A 20,598-nucleotide genomic window follows, 5' to 3' on the forward strand; every position below is an offset into this window, starting at 1 on the left:
GGCGGGGGTCGTGGGTAGCTGGCGGGTGTCAGGCAACCCTGCGCTCCCGCTACCCTGGCGCTGATCTGGCCGGATGAGGCCTGTGGTCCTACTCAGGCAGGTTTCTGCTTCCCTAACTAATGCAGTCTCAGGTCCTGCGCCTTTAAGTGAGTTATTAATGTCCTTCTTAAAATCCTCTACCAGCATCATGAGATATGAGTTTAAGTCCAAATCTTGATTTTCAGTTGTGTTGGGGTACCCAGGACTTGCTGTGGTGGGAGTACTACTGGGTTCTGATGATGCAGTGTGGTCTTGGTTTCTGTAAGTAAGATTCTTATGTTTGCCTTTTACCATGTTGTAATCTCTGGTGTTAGATGTTCTAGGTATCTCTGGCTGTACCTTGTTCCTCTTGTGATTTTGTTAGCCTCTGTCAGCCCTCCTAGGAGTCCAATTCTCTCCTGAGTCCCAGTAGTCAGAGCACTCTCTGCAGGCAAGGGCTCCTCTGAAAGAGAAGGAACACAGCGGTCAGGAGCTCAGCTCTTCCTCCTGGCTGAGGATGAAGGCCTGAAGGGCCCCTGTCCAAGACCCTCTATTGCTTCTGAGGCCCGTGTGCTCTCCTGTGCAGACTGGTCTCTGAGAGACCCCAGATATAAGATGGTGATTTTGCCCGAGTCCCAGGGTCAGAGCCCTTCCTGGATGCTGAATCTCCCATGGCTGGGAAGGTGTGCAGAGGTCTGAGTCTCAGCTCTGCCTTCTGGCTGATGATGAAGGCCCGAAGGGACCCTGTCCAAGAAGCTCTGTTGCTTCTTCATCCCACAGATTCTTCTGCACAGACTGGTCTCTGAGAGACCTGGGATACAAAATTGCTATCAGTTCTAAATTTCTAATTCATTTTTGGTTGTAGGAGGGATAGTTATAGTACGTTAGGCATTAATATGACATAGTTATTGTTGCTTGCAACCATGAGCAGGACCCTTAGGGACAGGGGTAAAAAGGCAGAGATTCAAGGACACGGACACCAGGAGTCAGGAAAATGGTAAAAGCACACTCATTTATTGCAGGAACTGGGCAAACCTTTATACCCTCCTCTCAACAGCTCATTGGCTCTCAAGTAGCCAGATGTGTTCATTTTTCTTTCTCATTGTCTCACTTCATAGCCTGATCTAGTGATAGTAGTCTCTAGCTATCCTGGAAAGGTTCTAGGTAGGCTCAGGGAAGAAGTATCAGTGGCACATGAGCCAGCATTGCTTCTGGGCCTGCTTGGCTAAGTTGCCCCTACAAGTTATTATTTTTATTTAGGCATAAGAGGATATGATTGTGTGTGAAATTGAGAAGGGGTAGATCATGATGGCTATTCTTGCATTTCAACTTGACTATATCTAGAATGAACTATAATCCAGAAATTTAGGGCACACCTGATCTACAGGCAAGAAGACAACATGCCTTTGATCCCAAATATTCAGGTTAGAAGACACAAGGTCTTGATCCAGATCAAAACACAACTTTAATCCAGATCTTGAGGAATAGTGAGCATGCTTGTAAAGATTCTTAGTGAAAAAGAATTGATGAAAAGCTTAGGTCCCGGCATGGTGGTACATGCATTTAATCCCAGCACTCAGGAGACAGAGGCATGTGGATCTCTGAATTCAAGATCAGTCTATTGTGCAAGTTTCAGAACAGCCAAGCTTAGGCAAAGAGAGAGGAAAAATTGAAACTAAAATGCTGCTGCTGATGTAATAAAACAAGGGTTCCCTGTTCCAGTCCCAGAAAGCAGCAGAACTTGACAGCTTCAGTTGTGTAGCTCTGGCTTTAGAGTCTAGAATAGAATAAGGAGGTATGAGATCTCCCTCCACAACCAAGGAGTCACCAAGGTCAAATATACCACAGAGGAGTCCCTTTGTGGAGACCAAGAGAGGCCATTGCATGGTGCATTTAGATGAAGCCTAGATTGACTTAAAGACCCCCAAGAATTTAGAGATGCCAGAGCTGTGGGATACCTGCAGACAAATGGTGCTAACAAGGAGTGAAAACAACCCAAAAGAAAGAACATTGCTGCAGTCAACAAAGTTGAAAGGAATTGGAGATCTAAAGAGCATTTTGACAACAGAAATGGAATTCAAAAGATTGGAGTTTGCCCAGCTGTTTTTCAGTCTAGCTTTGGTCCAGTATTTCTAAACTGTGCTCCCCTCCTGATGTTTTGGGATAGTAACATGCTATGATATGATGAAAGAATGTGTTTTGCTTTTTGCTTTTGAAAGCTCAGCGATTGCATGAATTTCAGAAGAGACTATGAACTTTGGAGTTTTATACATTTTTGAGATTGTGATAGACCATTTTTAAACATTGTTGAGACTATGATAAGGGACCATTACAGTTGGACTAAATGTATTTTCCATTATGTTGTGGCTATAAACCTATGGGGATTAGGGAATGGAATGTGGTGGCTTAAATAGGTCAGGCCCCATAGATTCATGTGTTTGAACACTTAGCCCATAGAGAGTGACTACTAAGAACTGTGGCCTTGTTGCAGTAGGTGTGGTGCTGGAAGCAGGCTTTGAGAATACACACACACACACACATGCCCTCAAGCTCTACCCAGTGCAGAATCCAATCCCCTCCTGGCTGCCTTTGGATCAAGATATAGAACTCTCAGTTCCTAATCCAGCACCATGTTGGTTGGTACGCTGTCATGCTTTTCACCATGATAATGGACTGAACCTCTGAAAATGTAAGCCAGCCCCAATTAAACGTTTGCCTTTATAAATGTTGCCTTCATATTGTGTCTCTTCACAGCAATGAAGTTCTAAAACATCACCCATACAGAATATTCTGTTCATATTCTTTTTTTTTAAATTATACTACAAATAAATAAACTTACAAGCTAGTGGTGCGTCATAATGCTCCTTCATATGACCTTAGTATTGTCTAACTCACTCTCTCTTCTTCCCTTTTTCCACTCTTCTGCCCCCATCCCTGCTTAAACCATCAGCTCTCAAAATGCACCCCCAATACCAATATTTATACATATCACATTTGTTCTATTTTCCCCTCTCATTATATGATTTACTTGATTTCATGATCATCCATTCCCAAGCTAGTTCTTCAAGCACATTTCATTTTGGTTGGCAGTTGCCAGGCCCCTTCATTCTTCTATACCCATCATCCTCAATCCTCATTGAAACTTTCTGTCTCAATATTTTCTGTTTCTACTTCCATTTCATCTCTATTCTGCAATTCCCCATTCCTAAAAGTATCCCTCACCAAAGCCCATGTATAGTTTCTTAGATACACAAATTAAACACACAAAGGAAAGGATTTCAAGATAGAAAAAGAGAACATACCACATTTGTATTTTGGAGACTGGTGACTTTCTGAGAGTTTTTGTCCTTTTTTTCTCTATTTTATTTTCACCTAATAAAGCTCTGATACATTTTCCTTCCCTAGCTGTACCATCTACACATTTCTTTTTTAATCCATTGTGCTCTGTTCATGGGAACATCCTGGATTTATTTTCATTGCTGATTTCTCAGTGGTTCATTAAAATTCTCTTAATTGTACCACTCTGGTAGAAATGCAAACGTGGAATTAGGTGATTATCCTGATTATCTGTGACTCACAGGAATTCATCTGGCTGGATGATGCTTTCATTCTCTTAATTACTTTAGATATAAGTAATGTACAAAGTATTAAATGGTTTTTTTAAATCTAAAGTAAGATTAATATGTAATTTCAATGATTAAAAATGGAAAAGAGATGGGGTATTAAGAAATTATTAATTTTATCCCCAAACAATATCTTTTTAAATCTTGTTAGTGTATCTCTAGATCATATTCATATAAATTATTTTAAGCCTGTAAACATTGTAGGGAGTAGAAATGAAAATTGAATTTTATCTCCTATACATTAAAAATGAAAAATACATTGAAATGAAGTTTGAGTTAGTTCAGCTTTCTCTGATCATATGTGTCTTTCTAATAATTAGGGGAGTTTGTGAAAGAATAAAAAGATCTTCCTCCAGAAGGCCCACTGAAGACCTCCACAGAGTAATAAGGCTTTGGCATTTAGACAACTTTAACTTCCATAAGGTTCTTGTACCTTGGGAAAGCAGAAAGCTTATGTCCAGGAAGTCACTCCATACTTAACAAGTCTTGTTTGACTATAACCACACTAATAAGAATTTTACTTTCTGTAGAGCACAAAAGAAAAGTCAAAGCTGTTCCTCTTTTATTGAATACCTCTTCTTCCTTCTTATACCTATACGTGATTTTTCTGTGCAATCATTTAAACCATTAGTTTGAAGTGTGCATCAATATATGGTTTAAATTACATGAGCATAAATAAGAAATAGGTATTTAAAATGCATCTATATGTAAAATGTTCAAGGAAAACATTTGGTTTTATGATAGACAGGGAAAGTTTGCATATATAATTCCTTCAAAAGTATATGAAGAGTTTATAAAGTCACATTTTTTTATTTCAGAAAAGTGAAAAGTCAATCTTAAGTATTTTCCAATATCTATGTCAACTGATGTCACATTTGTTTCTATTTGTCTAAGCTCTCTCTATGCACTGCTATGCAGCCCAGTGAACATTTTGACACTAGCTGAAATTTTTTGCCATTAAGATCATTACAATGGCAATTTCAAATGTTTTGCTATCAACTGTCTGATATATACACTGTCCTTCTTTAAACCCCACATTCTCTCTTAATCTAAAAGGTTTAAATGATCACAGAGAATAAAGAGAATAAAGGGTAATGCTATTTCTAGACATGTAGAAATACTGACCACATAATATCCCCTTGCCTGCAATGTTGAGATTTTTTTTATTTGCAAACCTTGCTCCCATAGTCTTTCTAGAAAAAAGGTCAATCAACTATAATAGACAGTGTCCTAGGAAAAAATATTCGTAGCAGAGATTTACCCCTTTTATTACTGTAAATGTCAATTTTCATTCAAATAAATGGGAGTATCTTAGGAATATTAGTTTGCGATATATTATGGAATTTGCATAGGGAAACTAAGAAGAATAGAGTTTATGAAGAAATTCCTATAAAGAGTGTTTCCTTTTCAGTGAGTTCCCTCGCATATGCCCCCTCCTAGCTAAGTATCTAAAGACCATTCTAAGATAATAAAGTGTTAAGTGTGTACACAACAGTACAGAATGGGGTTACTTTATGCCCTGCTGAAAGTAATCCATAAACACCCTCAATTACATCACACAGCACAATGTTTGAATAAATTTCCAGTACTATGTTACAAATTCTACTTTTATTTGTTTTGTTTGTTGTTAGAATTTCATATATCAGGACAATATTTACATAGTCTCCCCCACCTTCTCCTATAAATCTTCTTCTATGTACTCACCACTCTCCTTCAAAACCATTCACTGGGGTTTGGAATCTGTGATCAATTATTTTCCCCATTTGACCAGCTGCAGATGAAATGACACATTTATAAGATAAGTCCTACATCTAAAGCTCAGGGAGCATCATGAAAGAAGGGACCAAGAGTTTGTAGAGCCACTAGACCATAGTATTTGCTGTGAGATAGTATCTTCTCTTTATTACAAGGATCTGCACTCATGAAAATTTTATAAGATTGTTACTTCAGAAAGTCCTGGACAATGATGGCACCAGTTGTCATGGCAACATGGATGAAAGAAATCTCACAAGGTCGAGATGAAGAGCTATAGGCAGTGGATGGCTGCTGAAAGAAGAAGAATCAGTTTTCTGAAGATATGCCCCAGATAGGTTATCTTATGCCAAATGGTCAGGGCTAAACACATGGACATATGAGTAGCAAAACCAGACTCTGCTAAACTATTATTTTAGTTGGATAAATATCTAGTCTTATCTTATTTAGATGCCATGTGGTGCTACTCAGATTATTCTGACCAATAATGGCCTTCCATTTCTGGTGTCACCACTATAGAATATATGAGAATACCTTTCATTTCACATATTATCAACCATCTCAATAGCTATTTTTATCATTTGGCTGATCAAACAGATCGATTAGGATTGTATATGTGCAAGGTACTGGAACACTAAGTAATCTATCTTTTAAATTTACCACTTTCTTATCTTAAAAGATACTTTCTTAGGATTTTGAAGTCTCCTTCTTAAAATTTATTTGTGCCTGATATACATTGCTGTTCCATAAAAACCATAGATATCATTCAACTCACTCAATTCACTGTACCCCTGAATACTGACTTCTAGTCTATTCATATCTTTGCAGTAATATATTTCTGATGAAAATAATCCTTATCTAAAGACTTAGTATAGTTATCATATTTTAAATAATTTAAAAAGTGGGTGTTAACTGTTTAAAATCAAAACATAATTTTCCAGGAATAATTATATATTTATATTCATATTCATATATTGAAAATATAAAATAACCCAAATTGCATAGACTTGCATACTGAAGAGTCTTCATGTACTATGTTGGTTTCACAATAAATTCTCACTTGAGTTAATTACAGTAACATAGTAAAGTTTCTATACTTAAACTGTTGATTTTAGTCTTAGATTAGCTCTCCCTCCTTCTTCAAATTTACACCATTTTATTTAATTAGTAGTTAGGATTTGCTGTTTTACAAGTTTTATCTAAAGATGTTTTACAAGTTTAGCAGCGTAAAGATGACTCAAATATAATAATAATGCACTAAGATGGAATCTACAAAAGTCTGGTCTTTTTAATCTTAAAAATGCAACCTAAAATGAAGTAAATTTCCCAAACGCAGGCATACCAGCTTATAGCCATTTATTCAATAAAGATATTTATTTATAAGCTTAGTTATGTTATTGAAGATGATTTTAAAATTGTTTTTAAAAATTTTTGTATGTGATAATTTCTTTATTTACTTTACAAATGTTGTCCTCTTTCCTAGTTAGTTTCCCCTCTGAAAAACCCCCTATCCCCTCCCCCCTCACCATCCCACCCACTCCTGCTTCCTGACCCTAGCATTCCCCTATAGTGGGGCATAGAACCTTCACAGGACTAAGGGCCTCTCCTCCCATTGATGATCAACTAGGTTATCCTCTGCTACTAGAGCCATGCAGTCCCACCATGTGTTTTCTTTGGTTCTTGGGAGCTCTGGAGGTACTGGTTAGTTAATATTATTGTTCCTCCTAGAGGGCTGTAATCCCCTTCAGCTCCTCGGATACTTTCTCTAGTGCCTTCATTAGGGACCCTGTGCTCTGTCCAATGGATTGCTGTGAGCATCCACTTCTATATTTGTCAGACACTGGCAAAGCCTCTCAGGAGACAGCTATATCAGGCTCCTGTCAGCAAGCTCTTGTTGGCATCCACAGTAGCTTGCAACCCAGCCTGTCTGAGTTGCAAGCTGGTTCAACCACTCTGGAAATCATTTTGGCAGTTCTCCAGAAAATTGGACATAATACTGGAGGATCCAGCAATACCACTCCTGGGCATATACCCAGAAGATGTTCCAACTTATAATAAGGACACATGCTTTACTACATTCATAGCAGCCTTATTTCTAATAACCTGAAGCTGGAAAGAACCCAGATGTCCTCAACAGAGGTATGGTTACAGAAAATGTGGTACATTTACACAATGGAGTACTAGGCAGCTATTAAAAGCAATGAATTTATGAAATTCTTAGACAAACAGATGGATCTGGAGGATATCAACCTGAGTGAGGTAACCCAATCACAAAAGAACATACATGATATGCACTCACTGATAAATGGATATTAGACTAGAATCTCAAAATGCCCAGGATACAATTTGCAAAGCACATGAAACTCTTGAAGAAGGAAGACCAAAGTGTGGATACTTCTATCCTTCTTAGAAGGGGGAACAAAATACCCATGGAAGGAGTTACAGAGACAAAGTGTGAAGCAGAAACTGAAGGAATGACCATTCAGATACTGTCCCACCTGGGATACATGCCATATAAAAATAGTTTTATAATTTTAAGATACTATGAAGCTATGATATATCATTTTTCTATAGATACTGTCCCACCTGGGATACTTGCCATATAAAAATAGTTTCATAATTTTAAGATACTATGAAGCTATGATATGTCATTTTTCTATAGGTCTACAATGGAAATTGAAAAATATAAATACTTTCATGATTCTATGAACATCTACTACCTCCCCTTTAGTGGAACCAGTATTACTTCCATTATCATAACTTGCACTTATTAATTAAAAACTAAATATTAAATTATTTGGTAGTCCCAGTAAAATATAATGGAAACTTCCACTCCACCAGAGTGCTGAGTGTAGAGAGATCTATGGACATTGCTCAGTAAAGTGAAAATAATCCAGATCACACAGCTCTTAGAAGAGATGAAATTAATAATTGTAGCCCTAGGAGAAGGATGACCAATACAAGGGAACAAGAAAATATGTTGTTTCTTTGAGTCTGTGGTTGAGCAGCACCCTATGTAGGACCCACAAATGAAAAGCCTGCAGTTGGTGAGGAAATTGTTGTGAAAAGGATGCAAACAAAGTTTATGTCATAAACTGAAACATTTAGACAGAGAGCAAAATTTAACTGCAGAACTTAGGGGAAAGGTTCTATAAATTAGTCTGATCCAACAACTACAAAGGATGTTTGACCCATGAACTGGAGTTAAAAACTATTTAAACAAAAATGATAAGCTTCTAAAAGGGTGAAAGATACAACCTGCCCTGTTACTCTGAATTTTTGGCTTTTGATAGATTCTAGGAGAAAAGGAATCACTGCTCTTAGTTCTATACTCACTTCTGTGCCCATCAAGCTTCTATGGATATTTACAAACCAATTTTCATGCAGACTGCCCTGGTTAATGGCAGTGGATCACAAACCAGTATAAAATTGCTATAGGCTGGGCTGGTAGGAAGATGCATGGTGACAGTGTTCAGTATGCATTGCTTACATGTGCAGAATTTCTTTAAAAAATTAATTTAATGAAAATGCAGGTGTTGAATGATGCGATGAATAACTGTAGGTTGAATAAAAGATAGGTGGCTGTCCCGAAGTCCACCTTGGGCAGTTGTTAAAAAATCACTAACTTAAAAATTGGAAATCTATGAAGCAGCTATCTTAAACCATAATGGCAATATTATGACAATATTGAATCAATGTTGGATTTGGGTTTTTTTTTTTTCATAGTTGGAGAAACCGCTGATATTTGTTCAGAAGAAACAGATTTTTTGTGCCAAGACAAGAAGTGCATCGCATCCCACCTTGTTTGTGACTACAAGCCAGACTGCTCTGACACGTCTGATGAAGCTCATTGTGGTGAGTACATCTGCTTGCCACTATGTGGTCTTTTAAACTCATGCCTTCTCTAATGGCTTTGATGGATCAGAAGAAATGTTCTTTTGGGGGTTAGACAAGTGGTTAAGAACCTAAATCACTTCCCATGTAAGTGTGAGGACCTGAGGTTGACTCTTCAGAATGCACATATACTTGACCATTGCAGAACATGTCTGCACCCTAGTGTTCCTAAGGGAAGATGGGAGGCAAAGACAGAAGTGTCTTTAGAAACAGGGGTTAGCTAGCTGAAATACATAGAAGAAAATAGCAAAGGACTCTTAATCGAACATGTGAAATGAAAACCATGGGCACCCACACTGCCCTCTCACCTCCACTCAAGTGCCATGGAACATGCAGAATCACATCCACACACACACATGAATATATGCACTATCATAAATATGATACAAAGATTACTACTACTACTACCACCACCAATACTACTACTACTCGTACAAGTAGTAGTAGTAGTAATATTGTTATTGCCCATTCAAGAAATTAAATTTAGACTGCAAAACATTTTGTCCAACTGTTCTGCAAGAATATCCAAAAAAGTAGCCCTCTCATTCGTTTTTACTTTATAAAGAAGACTCCATGAAATCAACTACTAGGCATCACCATCATATGTGTGGGTAGAACTAGACCAGAGAAGTCTGAAGTACAAATCAAGAAACCAGCTGTCTACATTATACATTAGATTTATGAACTAGATTGTCTTTGCCATCCCTCTTTCAAATGTGGTTGATTTATTGATAAAATAGAAAAACACTAAAAGTGAAAAGTAAGCACATTTTGTTAATTCTGTTGCATTAGACTGTGAGACTATGAGGTTCACCTCATTTTTTAAATTCAGTTCTTTGAAGTGTGAAAGATAAAACAAGTTTGTAATTTTAAAGTATATGTTATGTGCATCTTTTTACTGAAACAAATCCCATCACCTCCCCTGTGAAACAGGTGCTTGAAAATAGGCCAGATCAGAAAAGAAGCTGAATCATTTGATGCCTTTACCTTCTGGAATTCTAGAATATCTGGCATATATTTCTATGTCTGCCTCCAAAGAGAACCTTGTTTGGTTTCACAGTGATTAGGATTAAAATCAGGGCCTTGTGCTTGATCTACAGAAAATCTGCCATTGAGCTTGAGCTTCAGCATATCCACACAGAGTCTTGAAATCATACAGGAGGTTTATTGCAATTATAGCTTGCTGCAAATATGCTACCCCAAAAGTTAGTGGTCCAGGCAACACCTGTATATTTTGTCACTTTGTGAGTTGACAAATCAACTTGGCAGTTTGACCCTGACTAACTGGTGTGACTTCATGGAACTGGACAATCAACTCTGTGCCAGATTCTTTTTCTCTGCATGTGAACTGCTAGTACTCTGCTTTCTCTGTCTTAATTCAGCTGGAATTTCATCCTCCAGAGGTAACTTGCACTCATATAACTTGACCACAATACAGGATAGAAGGGTCATTTTATTGACTTCTATCAAAGCTGACCCTCCCAGAATGCTCCATTGCAGAGCCACAGGAAATCGAACCAAAGTTCATTTAGTTTAACTGTAGATGTCCCAGATATCACCTGCAACCCATTCTGATTGCCAAGCAAATGAAGTCTAGTCTGGACTTAAATAGATAAAAGAAGTATAATACCCAAGATACAATTTGCAAAACATATGAAACTCAAGAAGAACGAAGACCAAAGTGTGGACACATTTCCCCTTCTTAGAATTGGGAACAAAACACCCATGGAAGGAGTTACAGAGACAAAATTTGTAGCTGAGACAAAAGGATGGACCATCTAGAGACTGCCATACCCGGGGATCCATCCCATAATCAGCTTCCAAAGGATGACACCATTGCATACACTAGCAAGATTTTGCTGAAAGGACCCAGATAGAGCTGTCTCTTGTGAGACTATGCCTGGGCCTAGCAAACACAGAAGTGGATGCTCACAGTCAGCTATTGGATGGATCACAGGGCCCCCAATGGAGGAGCTAGAGAAAGTACCCAAGGAGCTAAAGGGNTCTGNAACCCTATAGGTGGAACAACAATATGAACTAACCAGTACCCCCCCCCCCCGGAGCTCGTGTCTCTAGCTGCATATGTATCAGAAGATGGCCTAGTAGGCCATCATTTGAGAGAGCCCCATTGGTCGTGCAAACGTTATCTGCCTCAGTACAGGGGAAAGCCAGGGCCAAGAAGTGGGAGTGGGTGGGTAGGGAAGTGGGGGGGAGGGTATGGGGGACATTTGAGATAGCATTGGAAATGTAAATGAAGAAAATAGCTAATTAAAAAAAAAAGTATACATGTGAATATGCCCTATACCATAAGGAGATGAGAAACAATGGTGATTGTCTTACCATAGATGTCTTTCTCTTTTTTGTAGTTTACTCTTAAAGAAAAAACAGTAACAAAATAAATTATACTAAAATAAAAGAAAAACCATCATCTCTCTGTAATTGTGTGTGTGTGTGTGTGTGTGTAATGTCTGGCAGTGAGTCTCTCTATTTGTGTCCATCTGCTGCAGGAGGGAGTGAGATGGCAGGATTAAGTATCCACCTATGAGTATAGCAAAGTATCATTAGGAGTTAATTAGCAAAGTATCATTATTATTGTTAGTTTTTCTTGTTTTAAAGACCAGTAGTGTTTGGTTTGCTTAACTCATCATCATTTTCATTCTTTAGAGCTAATATGACTGTGATTCTACGCCAGCACTCATTTTTTTTCCCTTTACACATTTACTTGGGTTTACTATTTCTAACTTTGGGGTGGGACATTTAGATAGGGTTTCTCTGTGTAACCCTGCTTGTCCTGAAACTCATTCTGTAGACCAGGCTGGCCTGGAATGCACAAAGATTCAACTGCCTCTGCCTCCAGAGTACTAGAATTAAAAGTCTGTGCAGCTGTGTTCCTTATTTCTTAATATTTTTGTAAAATAAGCATAACAGAATCTTTTCATTTGATTAATTTTAAATATGGAGTATACTGAAATTAATCATATTATTGTCCAACAATAACCAGTATCCTTGAGGTCAGGGATGGTGATTACTGTTCTTTTATTAATGAGAATAGTTTTCACTATCCTAGGTTTTTTGTTATTCCAGATGAATTTGCAAACTGCTCTTTCTAACTATGTGAAGAGTTGAGTTGGAATTCTGATGGGGATTACATTGAATCTGTAGATTGATTTCAAAAAGGTGGCCATTTTTTTCTATATTAATCCTGTAAATCAATGAGCATGAGAGATCTTCCCATCTTCTGAGATCTTCTTCAATTTTTTTCTTCAGACACTTGAAGTTCTTGTCATACAGATCTTTCACTTACTTAGAGTCACACCAAGGTATTTTATATTTTTTGTGACTATTGTGAAGGGTGTTGTTTCCCTAATTTCTTTCTCAGTCTGTTTATCATTTGAGTAGTGGAAGGTCACTGATATGTTTGAGTTAATTTTATATCCAGGCTCTTTGCTGAAGTTGTTTTTCAGGTTTAGGGGTTCTCTGGTAGATTTTTTGGAGTCAATTAAGTATACTATCATATGATCTGCAAATAGTGACATTTTGACTTATTCCTTTCCAAATTATATCCCCTCAAATGCTGAGATTATCATGTCAGTTTTTTTGTTTTTGTTTTTGTTTTTTGTTTTGTTTTTTGTTTTTTTTTTGTTTTTTTGAGTTTTATATATATAATGAATTACGTTGATGGATTTCTGTATATTGAATCGACCCAGCATCCCTGGGATGAAGTCTACTTGATCATGATGGATGATGGTTTTGATGTGTTCTTGGACTTGGTTTGTGATAATTTTATTGAGTATTTTTGCATCGATATTTATAAGGGAAATTGGTCTGAAGTTCTCTTTCTTTGTTGGGTCCTCGTGTGGTTTAGGTATCAGAGTAATTGTTGCTTCATAGAATGAGTTTTGTAGAATTCCTTCTATTTTACTTTGTGGAATAGTTTGAGGAGTATTAGTATTAGTATTAGTTCTGATAGAACTCTGCACTAAACCTATTTGGTCCTGGGATTTTTTCGATTGGGAGACTATTAATGACTGTTTTTATTTTTTTAGTGAATATGGGACTGTTTAGATCATTTATCTGATCCTGATTTAACTTTGGTACCTGGTATCTTTCTAGAAATNNGTCCATTTCATCCAGATTTTCCAGTTTTGTTTAGTATATGCTTTTGGAGTAGGATTTGATGATTTTTTAAGATTTCCTTGGTTTTTGTTGTTATATCTCCATTTTCCATTCTGATTTTGTTAATTTGGATACTGTCTTTGTGCCCTCTGGTTAGTCCAGATAAGGGTTTATCAATCTTGTTGATTTTCTCAAAGAACCACCTCCTGGATTGGTTGATTCTTTGTATACTTCTTTTTGTTTCTATTTGTTTGATTTCAGCCCTGAGTTTGATTATTTCCTGCGTCTACTCTTCTTGGGTGTATTTGCTTCTTTTTGTTCTAGAGCTCTCAGGTATGCTGTTAAAACTACTAGTGTATGCTCTCTCCAGTTTCTTTTTGGAGGCACTCAGTGCTATGAGTGTTCCTCTTAGGTCTGCTTTCATTATGTCCCATAAGTTTGGATATGTTGTATCTTCATTCTCATTAAATTCAAAACAGTCTTTTTTTTTCCTTGACCAAATTATCATTGAGTATAGCATTGTTGAGCTGCCATATGTATGTATGCTTTCTCTTGTTTTTCTTGCTATTGAAGACCAACCTTAATCCATAGGTTCTGATAGGAGACATGGGATTATTTCAATTTATATCTGTTGAGATCTGAATTGGGACTGAATATATAGTCAGTTTTGGAGAACGTACCATATGGTGCTGAGAAAAAGGTATATTCTTTTGATTTAGGATGAAATGTTCTATTAGGTTTCTTTTCAAGATATGATAGAACTCTGCACTAAACCTTTCTGGTCCTGGGATTTTTTTTTTCAACTGAGAGACTATTGATGACTATTTTTATTTCTTTAGGGAATATGGGACTGTTTAGATCATTTATCTGATCCTGATTTAATTTTGGTATCTGGTATCTTTCTAGAAACTTGTCCATTTCATCCAGATTTTCCAGTTTTGTTCAGTATATGCTTTTGGAGTAGGATCTGGTTATTTTTTTAGATTTCCTCAGTTTCTGTTGTCATATCTATAGATATCTTTTAAATTCATTTGGTCCAAAATTGTTAGTTTAGTTTGTGTTTCTCTGACCATTGATGAGAGTGAGGTGTTGAAGTACCCCACAATTATTGTGTGAGATGCAATGTGTGCTTTTAGCTGTAGTAACGTTTCTTTTATAAATGTGGGCACCCTTGTATTTGGAACATAGTGCTCCAGAATTGAAAGTTCTTGGTAGATTTTTTCCTTTGATGAGTAGGAAGTGACCTTCCTTATCTTTTTTGATGAGTTTTGGTTGAAAGTTGGTTTTATCTAATATTAGAATGGCTACTCCCACTTGTTTCTTGGGACCATTTTCTTGGAAAATTGTTTCCCACCCCTTTACTCTGAGGTAGAGTTTGTCTTTGACACTGAGGTGATTTTCTGTATTCAGCAATATGTTCGGTCAAGTTTACATATTCAGTCTGTTTGTCTTTTTATTGGGGAATTGAGTCCTTTGATGTTAAGAGATATTATGGAATAATGATTGTTGCCCCCTGTTATTATTGATGTTATTTTTATGTTTTTGTGGTTTTCTTCTTTTGGGTTTGTTGAAAGAAGCTTACTTTCTTGTTCTTTATAGGGTGTTGTTTCCCTAGTTGGGTTGCCTTTTTCCATCTATTTTCCGTTGTAGTGCTGAATTCATAGAAAAATATTATGTAAATATTATGTAAACTATTTGGTGTTCTGTAAGCTTCTTATATGCTCGTGGGCATCTTTTTCTTTAAGTTAGGGAAGTTTTCTTCTATAATTTTTGTGGAAGATATTTACTGGCCCTTTAAGTTGAAAACCTTCATTCTCATCTATATCTATTATCCTTAGGTTTGGTCTTCTCATTGTGTCCTGGATTTCCTGGATGTTTTGGATTAGGAGCTTTTTGCATTTGGCATTTTCTTTGACTTTTTGGTCAATGTTTTCTTTGGTATCTTCTGCCCCTGAGATTCTCTCTTCCATCTCTCGTATTCTGTTGGTGATGCTTACATGTACTACTGCTGGTCTCTTTTCTAGATTTTCTATCTCCAGAGTTGTCTCCCTTTGTGGTTTCTTTATTGATTCTATTTTCATTTTTAGATCCTGGATGGTTTTATTCAATTCCTTCACCTGTTTTTAGTGCTTTCCTATAATTCTTTAAGGGATTTTTGTGTTTCCTCTTTAAGGGTCTCTACCTGTTTGCCTGTTTTCTCTTGTATTTCTTTAAGGGAGTTATTTATGTCCTCTTAAATTCCTCTATCAGATTCATGAGATATTATTTAAATCATAGTCTTGCTTTTCTGGTATGTTGAGATAACCAGGGTTCACTGTAGTGGGAAAACTGGGTTCTGATGATGCCAAGTAGCCTTGGTTTCTTTTAGTTATGTTCTTGAGCTTGCATTTTGCCATCTGTTTATCTCTGGCGTAACTGGTATTGTTTTCTCTGACTTTGGCTTGTCCCTCCTGCAAGCCTGTGTGTCAGTACTCCTGGGAGACCAGTTCTCTCTGGGAGTAATTTGGGTATGGAGAGCTGTGGCACAGAGTTAGGTCTGGCATATAGACCTAGACCAGAAGGATTCTGTCACCAGTTCATCCTTTGTCCTGTGTCCTGATGGCTCTGTAAGGGTCCCTCTTGGGCCAGAAATTTGAAGAGAAGTAGTGGTCTTATCTCTTTTCACAGATGTGTAGACACTCCTGGGAGACCAGCTCTCTCCTGATGGTATTTGTGTATGTAGCTCTGTGGCACAGGATCAGCTCTGGTCGCAGACAGAGACTGGAAGCTTCCTGTCCCAAACAGCTCCTACTTTCCTGTGTCTTGAGGGTTCTGGGCAGGTTCCTCTGAGCAGCAGTGGTGATATTACCTGCACTCACAGGCCTGCCTACACTCCTGGGATGCTTGCTCCCTCCTAGTCCTATTTGGGTATGGAATCCTGTGGCAGAGGATCTGCTACAGGTGGAGACAGAAACCGGAATGACAACCAGAATTCTATAACTGTCTATAAACTGGTCTGTTCTATGTACCTTAAGAAATTCATGTAAAGTGTGTCTTGATATTGCGGACTTATTTCACTTAACATAATAATTAATATTAAAAATATGATATTTTTAATATTAAAGCCAAATTAAAAACTGCACCATGGATGCTACAGTATTATAATTCTGATATCACATAAATTATTCTGACTAAGGATGTCTCTTATTTAAATTATTATATTTTCTAACACTATTTCTATGTACTTTTTGTTTGTTTGGTTGGTTGGTTTTTTGAGACAGGGTTTCTCTGTATAGCTCTGGCTGTCCTGGAACTCACTTTTTAGATGAGGCTGGTCTCAAACTCAGAAATCTGCCTGTCTCTGCCTCCTGAGTGCTGGGGTTAAAGGCATGCGCCACCAGGCCCGGCTCTATGTACTTTTAAATGAACCAAAACATGGCACTATTTGTAAGGAATTAATTCTAATAAGGTTCTAAAATAGTGCTCTAAAATATTTTTGAATTTACAATTTTACCATACAAGATATAGTGAGTAAATAACTTAAGAATCATTAATATTCAATAGAAAGTTGGGCTTATTTGTGTAAAATCTAAAGGAACAATAGTTTGAGCATGATGCCATTGACATATATAATTGAGTAGGAAGAAATCACTTTAGGGTTCAAATAAAAGTCTCTCATATTGTTCTAATTTTATTTTTGATGCTATTGCAAAATATTCTAAAAAAAAAATTAGGTGAGAAAATCCTTGTAGCTAATAAATCCAGGTTACAGCTCATCACTGTGGGGAATCCAAGCCAGCAAGAGCTAGAGACAGCTGGTCATATCACATCCACAATGAAGAACAGAAGGGTGAATGAATTCATGCCGAGTCTTCTGCTAGTTAGTCTATGCTATACAATTTAGGATGCCCTGCCTGGAGAATGGTTCTGCTCACACTGGACTGGATCTTCTGAATTTAAGTTATTCAAAGTAATTTTACTTAATTTAAATTGATGACACACATTAACTTATTTCGAATAATCTTCCACAGATGCCCCCAAAGGTCAACCCAAAGTAGACAGTCTTTCACTGAGACTGTCTTCTCACCTGACTCAAGATTGTAACAAATAGAAAATCTAATATAAAATCTCTACTGATATTAAATGGCCTTTCTTAGTTTAGGATATACATTGAAAATATACATGTAAATATCAAATTCTCCTACGAATTTCTGTACATAATATGTGCAAGAAACAAAGAACTGAATATCTAACTATTTCTATTATGAAAACTTCAAGTAGAAAGAACATTATATAGAAATTCAACATTCTTTGATTTTTTTTATGATTCAAGTTTTTCATACTGAATTTCTGAATTTCCCTATTTTCATTTTAAATCATAACAAATACTATCAATGAGTTTACTACCATTTACTTGTAAATTACAAATGGAGAATGTTTATGGTGTGTGTGTGTGTGCACAATATAAATAGACTTACAAACATAAAAAACAAATACTTGATATTTGGATTATCCAAATGTAAATGGTGAATATTTTCTCTTTGCATTACTTTCAGATTGTCTTACATCATTTTACATTTCTCATAGTTGAGGTATTGAAGGTATACAAATGTGACCTTGACTTCAGAAACTAAAGTCAACTACATACTCATATGACAAATGTTATTCCAACTTGATGAGCTACTGAAAAGGAGTATTAAGTTTATCCAAAAAGGAATATGGTGTCAATTACACAGGCAATTTTCCTCAAAAAACTTGAAAATTTTTCTTCACATCCGTAAAGAGCCCTCACAGGCAGATAGGTGATAACATACTAGTTTTTCAAGTTTGATCCACTGTTTTGTATATTAATGGCTCTGTAGATGCTTTGCAAGTGCTAAAGTTGGATTCCTTTCAATTAAATACATAACTTATTATGGGTAACAGAATAAATGACATTTAGAGAAATGCATGGAATGAACTGACCTTTGGAAATATTAAAATGTAGCCTTTAATTTTACTGACTCCCACTTATTAAAGCTAAATTAAATTATATTAAAACTGAGAGCTACAATTGTTTACATTGTTAGAGATTCATTTTCCTCTTCTTGGTAGTAAATAAGTCACTCGTTGTATAGTGGTCCATAAGAACTAATTCCATATATTAAATTAAATTATGTATTGAATATATTATATTGAATCATAAGTTGGTTTAGTATTCTGGGAGTGGCCATATGAGAATTTTCTGCTTCATATGTTTGCCCTCATTTGAATATTTCTCCTTATTTATTGAAAATAGGTTTGTTTGTTTTTTTGCATAGAATATCCTGATTACAGTTTCTGCTTCCCTTACACTTAGTTCCTCCCCACACTCCTTCCCAAACAAATCTTTTGTTTTTCACTAGAAAACAGACTTCTAATGAATAATAATAAAATAAAAGTAAAACAAAAGATAAAACAAAAAATAATTCATCAGAAATGGGCAAAACAAACAGACAAGGAAAAAAAAGAGTCTAAGCCTGCCTCACCCAGGGATCCATCCCATATATAACCACCAAACCCAGACACTATTGCATATGCCAGAAAGATTTTGCAACAGGACCTTGATATAGCTATCTCTTTTGAGGCTATGCCAGTGCCTGGCAAATAGAGAGGTGGATGCTCAGTCATCTATTGGATGGAACACAGGGCCCCTAATGGAGGAGCTAGAGAAAGTACTCAAAGAGCTAAACGGGTCTGTAACACTATAGGAGGAGCTGTTGGAAGCCAACCTGCAGCTCACAAGAAACGGGGTACACCTGGGACGCAGACTGGAGCTGAGAGAGAGAGACCTAGGCAGTCGAGAGAAAAATGGAGCTAAGTCAAGTTTCCTGATCAAAGCTCAAATGTTTAATGGCAAATGCGCTTATAAAGAGTGGAGAGGGGGAGGGAGTGGACCCATTCCTGCCAATTCATCCTTGGAGCCTAGGACCAGCTGCAGGTGATGACATGCAGGTTAGGGTGTAGTCTCCGGAATAGCTCAGTGGCCTCCCAGCAGGTAGCAGTATCTTGAAGGGGAACATTGGTAATGGCTGAACAATAGAGTGATCTAGGGAGGAAGGCTCCACCCTAGGTAATCTCCTTCGTGGCAGCAAGGTCAAGGTCTGGCTTAGCCTGCTTCAGGCTGGGGGAGGTACGATTTCCCCCCTGTTATTAATATTAAAAAAAAAAAAGCTGAACTGAGGCATAAAATTTATTTATGCTCTATAGTACTGCCTGGGAATTATGGTGGCTGGCTGCTGTGCTTGTCTTAGGAAATCTTCGATCTTCCTGAACCATCCAATTCCATCTTGGAGGCTATGTGCAGCTTGTTTGTGATATATTTCACACAAAACATGGCTCTGTGGTGTGTTATCAACAGCCACAGCCTTTTGGCATGTACCTCTGTCTTAGATTAGTATGGTTCCAAGATCTGGGCACCTGTCTTTGACTGTCCAGCCCTCATTAGCACACCTTATTCCCAATTCAGACCAAAGCCACAATATGTACTTAGAATGCTTCCTCATGAAGATTAATAACTGCCACCTCCGCTGTTGGAGGCGAGGCTGCACCCCTTCCCCAGATTAGGACTGGATCTGGACCCTTCCATTCGTTAGTTAATAGGTCCCACCACTTTACCATGGCATAGGAACTAGAAGTAACTGGATGCCAGAGTCGATCTGTTGCACACTGACCTTTAACATCAGTTTGCAAGAAATTTAGAAGAAATAAAGCAAAAGCAAGATGTGCCTTTGGTGACCTTGGGGGATATAACTGCCCCTGTTTTGTTTTTAAAAGCCAGTTTTTTAAAGTGCCATGAGCATGTTCAACTATTCCTTGTCCCATGGGGTTATAAGGAATTCCAGTTTTATCTTTGATGCCAAATTCTTTACAAAATGAAGTAAAATTTTTGCTAGAATAGGATGGCCCGTTATCTGTCTTAAAAAGTTTAGGCAATCCCATGGCATTAAAGGCTTGTAGGCAATGATCAATTACATTTTTAAAGGCCTCTCCTGTATACAGAGAAGCAAAAGGAAATCCTGAACAAGTGTCAATACAAACATGTATATATTTTAATTTTCCAAATTCTGCATAATGAGTTACATCCATTTGCCAAATATGATTAGGCATAAGACCTCGTGGATTAACTCCTAAATGTGGCACTGGAGATAATGTAATACATTTAGGACATTGTTTTCCAATCATTCTTGTCTGCTCC

General features: G+C 37.2%; 1 protein-coding gene across 1 annotated transcript in view; it reads left to right on the top strand.

Annotated features, from left to right (window-relative positions):
• The window catches only part of Malrd1 (MAM and LDL receptor class A domain containing 1), a 667,530-nt gene that overhangs the window by 443,318 nt on the left and 203,614 nt on the right, over window positions 1–20,598 (top strand). Inside the window, exon 29 of the mRNA XM_021156265.1 lies at window positions 9,120–9,248. Coding sequence (XP_021011924.1) covers window positions 9,120–9,248 — 129 coding nt within the window. The remainder of the gene's footprint in view (window positions 1–9,119; window positions 9,249–20,598) is intronic.

Source organism: Mus caroli, chromosome 2, assembly GCF_900094665.2.
Source record: "Mus caroli chromosome 2, CAROLI_EIJ_v1.1, whole genome shotgun sequence".
NCBI classification, from domain to species: Eukaryota; Metazoa; Chordata; class Mammalia; order Rodentia; family Muridae; genus Mus; species Mus caroli.